Here is an 18200-nt window from a genome sequence, read left to right on the forward strand (position 1 = left end):
AGTTCCCCATTAATTAAACAAGTCTTGCTGATATCCTTCTTTTACCAGGTTATAAATTCAACATTAGCCATGTTTTGTTTTTTTTTTGTTGTTGCTGAATGTTTGTTTTAAGACAACCACGCTTTCTAAAGCTCTGCAAGAACCAAAGGCATAAAAAACTTTTTCAACCAACACCTAGTATCAAGTCCTCCCATCAACAAAAGAATTCCTCCTCCACAACCTAAAGGTGTAACTTCTACAATTTAAATCCCATTATCTTGAATTCTAATTAACAAAACTTAGTAAAACTTAGTACATTTATTTTACTTATTCTAGGCCAGTATTCAGAATTTTCATTAACTTAGGAAAAAAAAAAAGTTTCAGATAAGACCAAGGAGAACAGGGGTCAAAAATCCTAGGTTTAGTCCCAGACATTATATTGGATCTCAGCGTAATGTCTTTTAAAATATGGATTTATACTTTACTTATACTTAAGAATTATGAATGTTCCATCTAATAATAAATAGAACACTAGCACTTTATAATGATGTTCTGTTTCTAGAATTTTGGACAGCAACTATTTCCTCCATGAAAGAAACTATCAGTGAAAAAATAAAAATAAAAATAAAAAATATAAGAAGATGCAAAAGATTTTATAAATATGCAACATTTCGTACTGATTTTAAATAATACAACTCAACTATTTGAAGTAACTTTGTTTTCAAATCATAAATCTTGAGGCAATTTTTTTGCCCAAATGGAGGCGTAATGTTTAGAAACTGCCCCTTCTGTGCTTTTTGATTATATTGCAATTCACGCTGTATTTAACTGCAACACCAAGTGTCTATTTAAAGCAAATGACTGTAAGATCACAAAGTGATCTTTGTTCATGTCAGTAGCTTTCAGAGTGTATTTTGTCTTTTCAGATGAATGAGAAGGGATCACCTCAACTGACTTCTCTCATCAATCCAGAAAGAGCTGTGTTCACTATCTCAAATTCATACAAAAGCATACTTTCTACAAAAAAAGATCACACACATTGCCAAGGGATGTCAAGAAATTGCTTTTCTCCCTCAGGATGGACGATACCAGGTAACTAGTTGCAAACTGTCACTTCAGTAAAATGAAACTTCACCTTAACTGTAAACCCATTTTCACTGTGAGAAGAGTAATGTGAACTGAAGGCTTACCTGCCGTTGTGTAACAAGCCTTCTTGTAGAGCGTAGGTGCTCAGTAGAGGCAACAAAAAACAGCCCCTGGCCATCATGCATTATGTGTTTACGAATGTCAGTGATAGCTTGGGCATCGAAAAGAGGGCTGCAGGTTATACAGCACTACTATTGATATAACAGGCCTGGAAAAGCTGCTTTACTTTAGACAGCTCCCAAACAGCTGATCAAAAGACTCTGATAAAGGATATCCTTTATTCTCTGGTAGAGGAGATCTATGCAACAGCAACAGATTCTTCCACCTCAATTGCATGTCCCCTTGGAAGGTCTGCATTAAAGCAGGATGTTGACTGCAGGCACCAGCCACTTCCTACTCTGGGGACCATGTTCCACTGCAGGGGCAGGAAAATGCATGCTATCAGGTGTCTAAGCTGATCTAGGAAAAATGATGCTGGCCAGCAGAAGTGATGGTCAGATTGCTAGGGGTCAAAAACATCTTAATTCATCACAATTCCCTTCTCTGTTTCAAGAGGGGAAGGAATAGATAGTGCACAAGTATAATTCTGCTGCCAAAGTTGTCCATCTCCATCCAATTAAGGGAGAAGAACTACCAGATGAAATAAAATAACATTTATCACAGATGCCTGACATTCCTGTTATTAGCACACACCTGCTTTACACAGTTCTCTCCAGGCTGAGAAGCAAAATATCAATAAGAGGCCAAAACTATTTCAAGATAAGAACAACCACTCCTTTCAGTCATGAGTCAAGAGTTTATTATTAAAACACAGACTAAGCCAAATGATAATTATGTCAAATATAAAAATACCCTTCTTAAATGTCCTACATCCAAACTCTGCAGCTCCTGATGACATCTGATAATTTAGTGCAAGCTTCATTAAGCTCAGGCCCTTTATTAGAAGCACATTTTCCTCATTAAGGCTTAATACCATCTAAACATCTAGAACTCCAGAAATTGTATCATCTGTACTAGAAACTTACAGTAGCAACTTGCTGCCATGTTCTATTTTATGTTTCTATTTTATGTTATCTATTGATAACAATTGCAACTTGAAACTATGTATCTCTTGATAAGTAGATAATGATTTTAATATTTTATTATTTGAACAATTTGTTTGAGCAATTAAATAGGATTTTGCTAATAAACATTTCTTCAAAGACCAATTTCTCAAAGCTTTAATTGGCAGCTGGCTTCAGATATACTGCATTTCTTTCTTTTCTCACAACAAATAAAATCAGTACAAAGCAGATTACCAGCTCTCAGCTTGCATCACTCCCAAGACCCTACATACAAGCAGAAATATATCCAATATGAACATGAATACTTAAATGAAACTAGACTGGGCAAGCTGACAGCAGAACCAGCTATTGGTCCTGCTCTCCCTTTTCCATTGCAAAAGCCTCAAACCCCTGAGTAAATTCCCAAATTTGTAGAAGACTTTTAGTAAGCAGCCTGTCTTCTCTCCTGGCAAGGTCTGAGTCCCACATATTTTGTCTGTAAGTATGTGCTGGATTGAAAGCTAACAGTTCTACTTTTCCAGTTTCTACATCACAGCTTTTATGTCATCTGCTCTAACAAACGCAGCAAGAGCAGCTTACTCACCGATCGATCACAATCTCTTTCTGTCTTAGCAGCCCCTCTTTAATTTTCATTAGAGATTCCCAGTTGCTGAAGTCCTGATATGTGGTAGCTGGGTAACTCTGACGAGATGTTCCAGTCGGAACCTGCATAAAATATTTCTATAATTAGCCTCAAAAACAGTAAAGGTAGATTATTTTCTAGATACCAGGGAATTTACTAAGTGGCTTGTTGTTTCAGAAATGTCATGCTGTTTTATGCTTTACTCAGATTTACTTCATTTAAAACAACAGGATTTATACACACTTTTTTTAAACAGACTTTAGTCCAGCCTGAACGACTTAAAAAATGCTTTATAATGACTGATGACTTCATAGCCCTGAAACTAGTATGAGATGAAAAGCTCGTTTAGAACATTAAGAGAAACATTTTGTTCATATACCACTGCAATTGAGTTCTGAAAATGAGATAGCTGAATAGCTGTAGATCTGCTTGATAACTGCAGATAACACCATTCCTTTCACTTGTTAACTCCCACCTGTAACTTCAGCAAAGAGAAAAATAGCCTTGGAAGTACAGAATATGGGAATACAATCCTGGTTAAACAGTAACTTCTTCCAAGAACAAAGTTTCAGAAGTAATAGATTACAGGCTTGCCACTGATATTCACAAAAGCCAGGCAGTTTGCCTCATTACAAAGGGATCTGAAGACAACAGGCAAGTTGAATAAGAGCCAACAACAACATGGTTTAGAAGTAAATCACTAACTGGGATGATAAATAGGGAATATTTTTATACTCAGAATATAAAAAGCACTATGAGTGTTTGTGTCAGAAATCCACATAAGGAAAAGTTAGAATTTTAGCCTACAGATGGAGGCAATCCAGCATCAGCTGCCATGAGCCATCATCTCCTCTTCCAGTGTTTTTCTCATCACTAGAAAAATTACAGAATCACAGAATGGCTTGGGCTGGGGACCTTACAGTCATCCAGTTCTAATCCCCTTCTGTGGGCAGGGCTCCCACCCACCAGCTCAGGCTGCCCAGTCTTGAACCAGTCATCCAACCCAGTCTTGAATTCCTCCAGGGATGGGACAGCCACAGCTTCCCTGGGTACTCTGTACCTGGGCTTCACCACCCCCTAGGAAAATAAGACTTATGTTTTTATTATCAGGGAGCAACCTTGGACTATGGTGCCTTTAATTTTTCAGAACGAAGCAGGAGAAGAAAGTGAAAATACGGCTAAATTTGGTTTAAAAGTTAAAATACAGTTTTTAATGATATCTGTGCGAGTATTGCGCATTTGTATTTGACTGCTCTAAGGATTTTAAACTTATGACTATAATTAATTATATTAAGACCAAAACACAGCATGAGATATTAAAATTAGGTCCACGATATTCAAGTAGAACGCATTTCTGTTTAAAGCTAAACTGAATACTGAGAAGTTACTGCCTAAACCCCAAAATTATGATGTGCTGACATCATGAATTCCTGACAGCTTCTTCTGTAAATTGAAAGAGTATGCTTTTCCCCATTCAGTCTAAGGATTGAACTGAACTAATGTGCTCACGGACAAAATGAACCTGGAAAGGCTGAAACACATCTTCCTTCATTTGATATGTAATTTAAAATTAGGTTTAAAAAGACAAAATCAACTAGTTCAAGATTATTTTAAGACTGTTACAAAAAAAAAAAATAAAAATAAAAATAAAAAAAAATTCCTATAATGCCCAATTATCTGCTTCTAGCAATAAGATTTCCTTTGCTTAACAATCTGGAGAACTTCAACAGTATAATTTGTTATTAATAACTTCACACAACAAACACACACAACAATTTTACACATTAAACATCTAATGTCAATGACTAAAAAAAAAACAAACAAACCCAAAGAAGCATTCAACACCTAATTGAATTGTACCAGTCATTCTCAAACAAAGCAAAATAAATAAACACACATATCTGGAATGCAGCAATTAGATGGCTTACTGTCAGCTGTGTAACTAGCAGGATAGTATTCACTATCACCATTTTAATGAGAAGGCCAGACAGGAGTAACAGTGCCTCTTGTGGAAAAGTAAAATGCCAAATACTACCAAATTTTACCCTAAAATGGCTCAATACATGACTATGACTACTATTTCTTCCCCTATGCTCGCTCGTGACCACATCCCACAAACACTAAAAACCATCAAAACATCTTGAAACTCTCTCAAACACTGTGCCTAAAAAAGGTGCCTCATACAAGTGCTTGCTGGAGCGCTCTCAGTGAAAATTTTGTTGGAATAAAACTTTTCACATCTGTCATTTCCAATAAATCCAATCTTATGCTTGTTCAGGGAAGCTATGAAAATGGTACTCTACTGGGAGGTAGGGAAAGAAAAAGCTGGATTAAGATTTCCCACCAATTTGTTAACCAAGTAATTCCGTCCCATAACCACAACACACGATTAATCTTTTCAGATCTATGAATTAAAAATTAATTTTGTCTGGGTTGCCAAAACTAGACCACATAACTTCAAAAGTAGTCATCAGTACTTACAGAATACCTTAGGATTGTCACATATTGTTCTGTATTACAGTTATTCTTGTGACTGCCTGAATTAATAGTCACCAGCACAAAACTATTCCAGTCAAAGTTTCTCTTAGTCACAAGTGCCAGGTCATATAAAGTGGCAACAGCAGTTACTAACACTATACTTCGTGTCACACATTTTTTCCTTTGCTTCTTCCACTGTAGCATTAACCCTTGTTTTAATATGTCCACTTCAGTACCCTTGTGCTGCAGTCAAAAAAAAAAAAAAGAAAAAGAAAAAGGAAGGAAAGAAAAGCAACAGTCGTAAACGAAGTTGCATTGGATCCTTGTTCAATTTTCTTCTCAGAACCAGAAATTCCATCTCTACCCAGCTCCCTGTGCCTTCCCTACTCCTCTCCCCCCCCCAAAAGCCAACCAACAAAAACCACCCACAACTGTTTGACATTAGAAACAGAAAGTATATGGCTTTATAAAGCCTAATCATTCGATTTACTGAGCAAGGCAAATTTTGTCTTTTAAAATCAAACTATAAAAATAAACCTTCAGAAAAGCAACTAAAAGGGAATGGAGATGGAATGAGAATACAGACAACTATTTAAAAATTAAGCAATCTTAACTGAAAACATTTTGGAAGCCACCAGTGATTTCTCTAGCACAATTCTTCAAAGCAAGCCTGTTACTTAAATCTAGCACATTTGCAAACTCATGTTTAAGGCTAAAATTAAAAATAAAGCCTTCAACTTTGGTTTCAATAAATGACTATGTAAGAAGACAATGAAATATTACTGATGCTGAAAAGCAAGGCAATGCATTTTACAAAGCTAAGAACTGAGTAACAGTTTGCCAATTAGACACTAGTGGTAAGTTGTTAAAAAAATATAATACATAATGCCTCCTTAGTTGACCGATCAAGATGTTTGCTGGAATACATCTAAATCTTATGGACTATATGCCTGCTGGATATACGCACAAAATTCATAAAACATTATTTTACATTATCTCAACTGCCTGTGTTCTTCAAGTCGTCACTCTGAAGAGACAGAAACAACAAAAGATCTTTCTGATATCACATTTCAGTAATTTAAAAAACGACAAAAAAAAAAAAAACTTGCTAAAAATACTTCTTAGCACTGCCCAGAATAACAAGACACTTCACTTATTTATGAGCATGTGGTGTTGACTACTCCAAACAACTTTCTAGATGCTTTGAATGGTGTGGGAGCACACAGGTGGTCCGCTTACATTTGAGTAGTTCATCTCTTAAGGACATCTAGCCAAACAGAAAGAGGAAAACATGTTTTCAGTACTCACACACAGAATAGCAGAACATCATTCCCAACTCCAAGTACTCAACTTGAATCCTCCACAAAAAGCATACACACACAAAATAAACCCAACTCGAATCAGACAGCATTCTTTTCCATCTGGCCCCCAAAACCTAACTATTTTTGTCAACTGGCACCTCTTCTGAGTGTATCAGCCTTGGACTAAGAACATCTGCTCCCTCAAAGCAGTGGTGTCCAAAGGTTCTTGCTTGTTTTTTTTTTGAGAAGGGCTTAGCCTTCATTTTCATGACTTGGCAAGCCTTCAAGTCATGCTGAGACACAGTCAGTTGCTGGGAAATAAAATTTTGAAATCTTTGCTGCACTAGCCTATATGTAAATATTTATTGCTGGAATACACATTGTTGACTGATTCCATCATGTTTCTTAGCAGTGGGAAAATAACATTTCCCTGGACTTCAGGATAACAGCATCTGGATCATTTAGGCCAATAATGACTGTGATTTTAACTGCAGTAATTATCATTATCTTCTCCGCAGTTTCTACCCAAAACAGTTTAGTGATTCAGCTTATGAGCAGCATTCCACTCCAATCATAATACACTGTATTGCAGAGTCGAGGTGCAGTCCAAAAATCTCAAAATGACATACAGTGTAAAAACAACAACTAAAAAAAAAAGCAGTAGATTTTGAATTTTGAAGCAGTAATTCAATACTTTAACAGTATTTGTACTACAGCTGTAAAGATTTCACAAGAATAACCTCTTTTGGTCAGCAGCTTGTTATCAATCTTATGTTGTGAAGTTTCACTGCCATTCATTACTTGGAACAAAACCAAGGCTGCATACCCACATAAACCCAATGCACAGAATCAGTGCAATCACGATGAACCACACCACAAGCAGCTCTCTTTGTAGGACTGACACAGAGGAAAGTACTGCAGATTCTCTCATGAGCTGCACCTCAGGGACACACCTCTCACCCTCCCGTGAGTGGGCAAACCCACACATGCAGCAATTATTGAAGAGGTACCTCTTGCTCTCTCCTGCAACAGGAACAGGATCCCATCTGAGAGCCAGCACAGTGGTCACTGAAGAGCTCCGCAACAGGTCCTTGCCCATAGCAAGGGAATAAGGATTTACCCATCCCTTCCTCCCCAGATTTATTCTCAACATCAGGCAGAGTGCTTTGGAATGCAACAGCTCCTTTAGTCAAGGCAGTCCTCCAAGACTGTCTTCCTGACAGCAAAGCAAGACAGGGCTAGGGATTTTCACACTGCACAAGTGATGTAAAGCCGAATTGGACCCTACTTTTAAATGACCTTAGAGCAAAGCAAGTAACCATTTCTGCAGAAAAATCCTGTGCCTTGCTCAAATGCACTAGAACAACAGCCACAAAGCAGCATTAAAATATATTCCCAGATGGGTAAAAACATGAGTACAGATCAAATCAAGAAATCTTGGTTTGCAGCATCTGTGCTTTACCGCCACCTACTTACTGCTCTGCTCCATCTTTGCCATTTAGGGGAGACAGTGATTCTGCTCAGCCCAACATAATCAGGGAAGTTCTTGCACTAACACAAAAGCTGCACCATGTTTTGCTGTACTTTTACAAATCTGAAGCAGTCATGGGGGAGAGAGTGAGCATCAAATCAAGCCCTTGCACCCTCACTCCAGCACTGGTACTTGTGTTGCTCCTTGGGGAACTTTTAATGAGGAGGAGACAAAATCAAAATTAAAGCATATTTAATTGGCATGGTACTAAGAACACTGATGTATTATGGAAAGGTTAGCATTACACTAATAGGGAGCGGTGAAATATGAAATGAAAACAGTAACAAAAATCAACAAAGCTTGGAAAAAATTCTGAAGTAGACTTCACATAGACATATAAATTGCAAAGTAATTAACAAAAGATAGAGACAGACCAGCAGGGAGAATAAACTTGTCAGGAGTTGCCTGAAAACAAGCATAATGTAAGTCTGGACTGCCTACATAGGGTGTTGTCAGGTCACAGAGAAAGGGGGAGAGGGAAGGAATACAATGGTGAGACTTTAAATAGCTCTGGCATAAACCCAGCTGGAAAAATACGTTCAGTTCTGGGCACCGTACTACCAGATAGTCACTAAAATAGTAGAACATGTTCAAGAGCAATCCTAATTATTAGGAAGCTTAGTAAAAAAAAAAATTATGAATAAAGAACTGAATACTACAGACAAAGATTGAAGAGGCATAAAAGAAAACAGCAAATATTTCTTTTCCCAGGCTGAGAGTACATATTCAACCAGAATTTACAGAATGACATTTGGGATAGGAATATCACAAAAATAAAGAATAAACCAAAAAGATTGGGAAAAGCAACTAAAGCATTTAACAAGCAAAAGAATATTCAAGCTTTAAAAACTATGCTGAATAAATTATAGAAAACATGAGGCAAGCCCATCCTTATTTAATAATACACTGGGAATTCTGCTCAGCGTTGGGATTAATCCGATCCCAGCAGTTACTTGTGATTAAGAACAGAATGGAGAACACTTTGGAGAGCACTGGAGGAAAAGCACAGGCAACAACATAGGGCAAATAAAACAGAAATAAAACTCACTTAAGAAATGGCTGACCTTAAAAATACAGCCACAGTTGAACAGCATGGGTTTTACACGTAAGTTCTAACAGCCAGCCAGAATGACAGATGCACTTGTTGGTATCCTGATTTGCGAAAGCTAATTGAGTGTTTGTAAATCGGAGTCTTAAAATTGACTAAACAATACAACAAAAAAGGACAACTTCCCCCCTATTTTCAAGCATTGCTGTTGGTTTGGGTTTTTGTTTTTGTTTTGTTTTTTGTGGGTTTTTTTGGCCATTATATAATTAGGTTCAGCCAGGCTGGCCTTGAAGAGTCATTTAGGGTCTTATAAAGCAAGTCCATGCATGAAGTCTTTTACTGGTGCTCTGCCTGGTTCCCTCTCTTCTTTTTGCAGCAAGCATTCAGAACTGCGATAGTGAGATGTCCATCTTTGCAATTAGCAGCCACAAGCCTCTCATCTGTTTGGCAGCTGCACTATTGCATCTGCTTTATGACTTCTTAAGGCTTTTCCAGAAAAAAACTTAAACTCTAATGCTGAATATCCATAGACACTAACATTGTCCTATTTTTTGGAAGGGGAAAGCTTCCAAATATAGAAAGGATCAATAGTAACAACACCCTTATTACGCCTCCTAAAAGCAGCCCTCCCTCTTGCTATTAATCAAACATTTTGCCAAGAACATTTGAAGTGTCTCTCCCATACAAAGGCAGCACTGCAGACAGGACATGACCCACACATTAGGGCCCCCAGAGACTCATTCCACACCAGTCAGGGAGAAACCTGTTCTCTACAGTGCTGCCATCTGGGCATTCTCTTCTCCCAGCACCAACGGCACTGCAGCTTCTGAGCTGTCAAGGCTGGGTTTAACAACCACAGGGAGGGAAGCCATGATTCCTCACTCCAGCAGCTTACATCAGGGTAGCAGTGAGCTGGGATACTGACACAGAAATTAAATACTGCGGCCAGCACTGCTGATCACTACAGAACAAAAAACACAGCACTGCTACTACCAGCATAGCTGCACAGGTCTGACAGCAGCTATGTCGTCACTATAGGTGGCACACACAAACGCTGCTATCAGGACAGGCCTGTTCCCCTTCCCACCTCTTTGACACTCATATCTGACAGCCCCTCCCTGGCTGTACACACACACACTGGTTATCTGCATTGGGTTCACCACATCAGGCCATGAGATCACATGCTGGCACACACTGCTACATAAAGCAGCAGCTGAGATTATATGCAATGGCACAGCTTTGTGCTGGGTACGAACCTCAAACTGAGATATCTTGACTCCAGACAGTGCCAAACCCTTCAAAAACTATCCATATTTTCTAAGCTTCTAAATGAATGACTACCAGCCAACATCTGGTGTTCAGAGATGCAGGTTAGTTCAAGAAAATGAGCTTCCATCCAGCCCAGAGCAGGTTAGCTAAGTGACAGCAGCACGCTCAGGGCCAGCATCACAGGCCAGGCCCACAGGCAGGGACTGCTTGTGTTGGTGACCAAAATGCAACCAGCAGGACTGTGCAAAAACCCAGGCTACACATTGGAACATGACACAGTACTGGGCATAAGTCCCAACCAGCAAACTAAGAAGTCAAAACAGTGACTCCCAGGAGGCTTGGCAGGACACTCACTGAAGTGCACCGTTTTGTGTTAGAGCAGGAGGGTCTCGGTGAGACTGGCCACAGGCAATCAGCCCTCAGCATCTTCCCACCTCAGCCACCACACTCCACCAGGCTGTGAGCAGCAATTCCAGAGCTGCCAGCTGGGCACCCTCTTCTGTCTATCTTCCCCAGAACAATTAAACAGCTCCTGTTTTTACGTGTTGCTATAACATTCCGCTATAGTCCACACCACACCAATTTTATTGTTGTCAGAAATCCTTTCCATTTATATTCTGGCAAATGTTATGAACACAAAACACTTCTAGGTGCCATTTAACATGACGTTAAAAGCAACAGTGCCTGGAATTTTCCACTGATAACAATTGGGGCTTTCCTAAGTATAGAAGCACTTGTTTTATTAAGTGTTCATTTTATCTTCACATTACAGTTAAATTCAAATGTTCTCTACTCAAAAGAAATCAGAAGATGGAAGGAGCTTCCACAAGAACAATCATAACCTTTTTCCCTTGAACTTTCAGGGAAGCAACACAATGAAGTTAAATTCACCTTTTGTGTTTCATATTCTGACCTGGAAAGCAGCATGCAAAAAAAGTGACTATAATTGTAGAAAGCCCATAAAGTGCCCTCTGTTTTAAGTGCAGCACAAAAGTAGGGCATACATTATTCACTGAAAGATTTTATGGGCCGTATCAGTAAGACAGAAATAGATTAGAAAAGGACTAGTTGGGGAGAAAAATAAGACACAAATCAATCATAAATGGAAACATCTCTGAAAGTACAGTATCTTGGTCATTCGCACTCGGACATCTTCAGACAAGTTCTGATCATTTATGAAAATGTCTTTGTTAAAGAAATATCATTGATATCTACAAATAGCAGTTTATAAAGTCAGTTGCCTGTTCATTATTTGAATATTATTTCTGCTCACTCTCAAAGAAAAGCAGATGCAAAAAGTGACCTAGAAAGAAGCAAAAATTTCTGTTTTTGCCACCTTGCATGAAATTCTGCAAGGATGTGCAGAGCAGGCACCAGTCCTGCACAGAAATGGACAAGAGCCCTTTTCTAACAAGAGAATAATTAAAAGAGTTCTACTTTAGCAAATATTTGATAAAAGAAACTGCTGTCCAATAATTGGAAAAGAAGCTTTAAAAGACCCTACCCAAGCAGAGTATCAGAGTCTCTTGACTTGCAAACATGTTGAAAGAGAGCAGTGTTCCTCTCAGCCTAATCTGAAGCAGGAATAGGCATTTGGGGAAGTGATCCTCAGCAAATTCATTATCAATGGTCTCCATTTTTCAAATGGATAATCTTTGGATCCTGTGAAGAGTGTCATCTCCCAAACCAGAAAACCGGGCCTCACTTCATCTGCATTGTTTGGTTCAGCTTTTCATGACTTTAAAAGAAACATTAACCACAAATTTAACATTCATCAGATTTAACAGAGGTTAAACACAAACAAAGAACTCCCACAAAAATAAAGCATAAGTGTTCAAAATATTTACACGAAAACAAATTCACAAAAGAACACTATTTAAAAATAGCAATCCAGAACTGGTTTCAGTGAACACTGGCACAAAGAACAGGATCCAGACAAATTCCTTGTAACTCTGCATTTCAAGTTTTGTGGATGCAACTTCTGTACATGTTTTAATTGAGACCACATAGAGAAGATATGATTTCGTAGTGACCTGCTTTCTCTACTACCTTCTACACCCTTATGGGGATAATTCTATTAGCAGCAGAATGTGGGGATTTAATAAGCCATCTTACTGAGTATTGGAAGATAAAAAAAAAAAAAACAAGTTGTTTAAAGAAACAGATCCATGCAAAGCTGATAAAGTCTGTGGATTCCTGAGTTCAGAACAATGAGTACAGGACTTATTTACTTTTGCCTGTATATACCTGAAAAGATTTCAGTAAATGAAACATTAAGGGCATGCTCATATTTTCTGCTTCCCTTGTGGAAATTCTTCCTTGGGGGAAGTAACTGCATTCAGCCAGCAAAAAAAAAGCAGGACAGCATGTAGATCTACTGTGATGTTTCCATTGCTTAAAGGCACTGCTACCACCATCCCTGCACAGCAGCACATAAATCGTGACACAACCAGCAGTGACTCAGGCACCTGTACCATAATTTTGGAAAAATATTTTTCTCTTCCATTCTGTGTTTTTTATTTGGTTGTTTAAACCCCATCTGGAAATGCCACAGACCTGTTTGCTTGTTTGTTCCTTCACTCCCTCCCCAACCCCCCCACTCCAAATATAGAAGGAATTACAGAGGCCTTTACTTCTGAAAAAATCAATTACTGGAACATCCAGAGTCACGTATTTGAAGATTCCAGCCTGAAATATTTGCACCACTGACAAATAAAAGAAACCCAACTAGTTTAACACAGGATTCTCTTTTAAACTGGGAACCACACAAACGTGGATGATAGTCACATAATTTGAGCATGGAACAACTGATGGATTCTTAAACTGTTTGGCTTCAATTCAAATTACGAACCTTTTCCACTTGAGTTTATGAGGGGTACTTGAAACACACTTGTCTCTAACAAAAGCAGGGATGATGTAAGGGTGCATTTTAACACTGGTGTCAGTGTGTGAAGATGTCTTCCTCCTTTAAGAGATAAATTAATGGGGGCAGACCTAGGATCTTAATATAAGCAGAAACAGCAGAGTGAAATCACACTAAAAATAAATAGCACTTCCACCTCCAGCAGTTAGCACGTCCCACTTGTAGGTCTCAAGAGATATTGTAAAGAAACTACTTTATAGACAGATTTTACAGAAAGGATAGCAAGATAAAAGTGAAGACACCTTTTTCCAAGGCTCACCAAAAAGTACCAAAGCACTGCAGATTCTCTAGTGTGGAAATCATGTTCTGTAAGCAAAACACTGGCTTTGTCAAACACGAATAAGAATATTCCTAGCTAAAGAAAAGAAAAAAAAAAAACCAACAAAACAAACATAAACACTTATTCAATAAGTATCTGAATTAGAAGAACATGGTCTTATCGATCCAGAACATTCTTCGAGCTAAAATTAAGATAAAGCTGCATCTTCTGCACGACAGTATGAGAAGCCATTTTTCATCCTGTTGGAAAATGCTGCAGTGCTGCATTACACTTCAGCCTGGAGCAGCTCTTCTGTACACCTGGCTGGAAAATCTCTTTTGTCCAGTACAGAGAGAATGAAAGGAAAATTGAGACACTTGCAGCAAACCCTTCCAAAGATAGTAACAGTAAGAAATAATACTAAGCATTTGGAAGGAACTAAAAGCTGTTTCAAAGCTGTACATGCAAGTCTTTATCTAGCTTCTCTATGATTTAGACTCAAATTAGATGTCTTACAGTCACTGAAGAAACCAAACATGTCCCCAAATGTGGTAATGTAGATGGGACTGAAATTCATTATTCTTCAAATTTCAGTCCATGGCTATTTCCATTAAGCTGTGCTCTAACACTCATCAGTCAAATCCAAATCTGCATGGCAAAGTCTGTCCTCCAGTGAATAAGACTTTTATCAGAAAACAGCTGCCCACAGCAAAATATATAATTAGGAAATACTTTCAAGTTGGGGAAATCTGTGCTTTTAATTCAGAGGTGGTCTGAATTATAACAGTAGGTCACCATTTAATTTTGCCATAATGCATAATAGGGTAAAAGAAAAACGAAGTTTTTTCCCTCAAATTCTGAAAAAAATTAGTTTAGGATTTTAATTTTTGGAATGGCATGAAATAAAATTTATAACAAAGCATTTGTTTCTTGCACGTGTAACTGTGAAATGACACTTTGTTATTGAAGAAAAGGAAGGCTTACCACTATTTAAATAAAATAAAGACCCAGAGGAGGAGAGGTATTTCTCGTTTGCAATTCTCAAACATACCTCTCAAAGTAGGACCAATTAAGAATTAGCATGAAAAGCCTTCTTGGTACAGCAAATTTAGATGTCTGATTGACACTGTCTCCATGCCAATCTGAATGAAGGTGCCTGTCAGGCAGGTGGATGTGCCGTTGGCCACTACTCTACAAGCTGCCCCTCCATACCATAGGAAAAGGTTTCTGTAATGTCCCACACAGGAAAACTCTTCAGCTTCTAGATGCTCAATGGTGAGTTCATCATTTGGGCAGTTTGCTTCTGTGAGGACAACCTGCAGCTGGAGACAGATAGCAGCTGAGTCCAAACCCCAGACATTTCTCTTCTGTTGCGCTGCTGCTGTTGAAGTGGAGACAGTCCAGCATCAACACTTGGCAACAGGAACATGGCTTCCAGCTTTATCTCTCCTTCATATGCCTTTGTCCCGCTATTCATCCATCACTCATAACATGTCAAATAACACAGCTAGTATCTGTGCTTGCTAGAACAATTTATCTCAAAGACACTCAACACAGTTTCTTAGGTATAAGGATCTCTGCATACCACCTAAAACACATTATTCAGCTTAGTCAACTGAGGACACCTGTAAACACCAAAGGCAATTCCCACAAGCATTTTACAAAAAGGAAAAACTTTCCACCCTAATGATGATCATAAATGTCCTATTCTGTATCACGTTATTTTGAAGGCACTTTGCACTACTGTAATTAACTGCTACTATTCAAATTACTAATTATTTTGACCTTCATTAATCTATTTTCACTGATATATCAAGTATTTGAAAGAGCAGGCTTTTTGTGCCATCAATATTTTGCTGTAAAATAGAAGAAGTCAAGTCTGTGCTAGTTCCATTGTGTCCAAGGCAAACAAGAGTTCTCTGCAGGGGTATGGGAGGCTACTGTCAGTTTTCAGAGCCAGGCAAAATTTCTTGTTCCTCTGCTTTTCTCCTAATCCCAGGCCAAAGCACCAAAGACAATAAACTGGTGTGACACGCTTGTGAGTTCTGTGATCTGCACTAATAGTTAAAAGTTCATGCCAGTAACATTGACTAGACTGAGAACTTTCAAGCTGACTTTTCCAAAAATGTCTCTGGTTATTAGTAAATCAGGCAACTAGCCCTGCCAGAGCCTTCAGCATTCCTGAAATGAGAAGTATTTCAGCTCAAGTCATAGTTTTCTGTTCACACAGGTTTGTTAATCACTTTGCAGTGTTATACTTCAAAAGTTGAAGATTCAAAAGTTAGTCCTTGTTGTTTATAACGAAGAACAAAATGTGAAGATCAGACTACTTAACGATTGCCCAATGCTTAGCAGAAGAAAATGCTACTTCTCCCAAAGGAGATAAACAAAACACCAAGGATAAATTTCTCAGCAGAGCTGTTCTCTACAATGCTAAAAGAAGCTGTGAGCATCACGATAGGAGGAGGAAAACCTGCAGTCTCAAAAAGACAAGTTTGTCCCCATACACCCAGAAAACATTGATAAACGACTGTCAGAATCTAGTCATATTCCAGATCCAGGTGAGAATCATTTAAGTAAGTAGTAAAGGAAGCATCAGGCAGAAAAGAAACATTTGGGTCATAAATTTATCAAATTCAAGCAAGAGAACTCAAAGTCATGAGCAATGTGAGCATCTCTAAATTGATCAGGCTATCTTCCCACCTGCTGTAAATCTGAACTGCTGTTCACAAGGGTTGAAAATAGCGCTTTGCCTGTATTTTTGAATAGAAGAAAAGAACTGCCCTTAAGTTGAACTCAGTCTGCAATACAAACATTACTGAAGGATACATGCAATACAATATAACTGAAAGATGCCTTTCCCTTACCAGAGATCATAAAAAAAGTACCTCACAAGGCATATTTGCTGACGCCTGGATTTCTTCTCATGTTGCAAGAACTACAATTATAATATACCCCAAGTTAGAAGAGGCGCACAAGGATCATTGAGCATTTGAAAATACTGGTAATGCTGTTTGAACTCCAGGAGTTTGGTGCCGTGACCACTGCCCAGGGGAGCTTGTTCCCAAGCTTGATCACCTCCAGTGTAGAACCATTTGTTAAGCCCCAACCTGGCCTTCCCTGAAGCAGTTGCAGATCACAGCACCTTGCTGCCTAAAAATGCCAGTAAGCAGCTTTGAGTTGTTCTAAGAGGAGATCTGAAGGGACCCGATGATACTGTACACTGGTGTATCCTCACCTCAACAACTGTGTGAGATTTCAGACACTACGATATAAAAACACAAACCTATTAGTTTCCAAAGGACGGCTATAAACATGTGAATAGTCTCGAGTGCAAGCTGTATAAGGAGGTGCTGAGCTGAGCTCTGGTTCAGCCCGGAGTGGAGGAGGCTGAGGGAAGACCTCATGGTGGCCTGCAGGTCCTCATAGGGAGAAGAGGGACAGCGCTGACCCAAGGGAACAGCATGGAGCAGTGTCAGTGAGAGTCAAATAGTGTGTTAGGAACAGGCTCTTCACCAGAGAGTGGTCAGGTACTGGCACAGGCTGCCCAGGACAGTGGGTATGAACTGCACCTCAGAATCAGGTCAAAAATTGCTGGTTACAACAGGAAAGATTTAATTCCCAGGTTCAACTCCCATATTGCTACCCGCCACTCGGTTCCTCCTGCAATCCAGTGCACACCTGTGGGAGCAGGCACTTCTCCCTTCCCTTTTAGTTGCTTTATAACCAAACACACAACACAAGGCTGTATGATATCATTAATGTACTCTTCTTTGGTATGAGAGAAAACTAGAGCAGTGCTACGGAATAGGGCAATAACCTGAGTAGTCAGACTGATAGCTGAATTTCTTTGCTTTTATAAATAATGAAGCTTGGGTTATGGCTCACTTCTGTGCAGTGTCATGGATTACCAAAAGGTCAAACACTGACAGCTCAAACTCTGCACAGATTATTCAGTTAGCAATGCCTATACAGTTGAAATTTGCAAAACCAGTATATGAAAACAAACAAACAAAAAAAAAAAAGCACAGGAAATCGCCGTTTTATACAAGTTTTACTATTACTTAAATGGAGGAGCTGGTATGCTGGAATATAACAATGTCTTTTTGGACATTATCCCAAACATCAACCGGATCTCCAAATAAATTTATGAGAAGAAACATGCTCTGGTGGCAGATCTCTAATCCCACTGGAGAAAGCCCAGATCATCTCCATTTAAGGTCAAGCAAGCAACAGCTGCACATTTTTGTTCCCCAGAACAAAATAAAGCAGACCAAAACCTCCAACACAAATTCCTTTTTTAAAAGCTGTTCCCTTCTGGACTCCGTGGGTGCTCAGACTCAGGCTACCAAGGAAGAAACTGAAGAGCATGCAGACGCCCTCACACACGTGGTCCTTCTGCCCGGTCCCTGAGCAGCAAGCTGCTTCACACAGGTCCTCGCAAGCCTCACCAGTGTGTAACACCAAACCAATGGACAGGTTTCTGGAGAGATCGTATCCCAGCAAGCCTCTTGCCAGGGAAGCACCAATACAAATCCAAAGCATTCACAAGATCTGCACTGGGGAATTTTACTGTTATT

General features: G+C 39.0%; 1 protein-coding gene across 3 annotated transcripts in view; it reads right to left on the reverse strand.

Moving 5' to 3' along the window:
- The window catches only part of CEP85L (centrosomal protein 85 like), a 141933-nt gene that overhangs the window by 32025 nt on the left and 91708 nt on the right, over positions 1-18200 (reverse strand). For all 3 annotated transcript variants that reach the window (XR_008203493.1, XM_052671081.1, XM_052670987.1), the window contains exon 4: positions 2773-2894. Coding sequence is in view for 2 of the 3 variants with exons in the window: in XM_052671081.1 (XP_052527041.1) it covers positions 2773-2894 (122 nt within the window). In the remaining variant the exon portion in view is untranslated. The remainder of the gene's footprint in view (positions 1-2772; positions 2895-18200) is intronic.

The sequence above is a fragment of the Tympanuchus pallidicinctus genome, unplaced genomic scaffold (genome assembly GCF_026119805.1).
Source record: "Tympanuchus pallidicinctus isolate F22 unplaced genomic scaffold, pur_lepc_1.0 scaffold1, whole genome shotgun sequence".
Taxonomy (NCBI): Eukaryota; Metazoa; Chordata; class Aves; order Galliformes; family Phasianidae; genus Tympanuchus; species Tympanuchus pallidicinctus.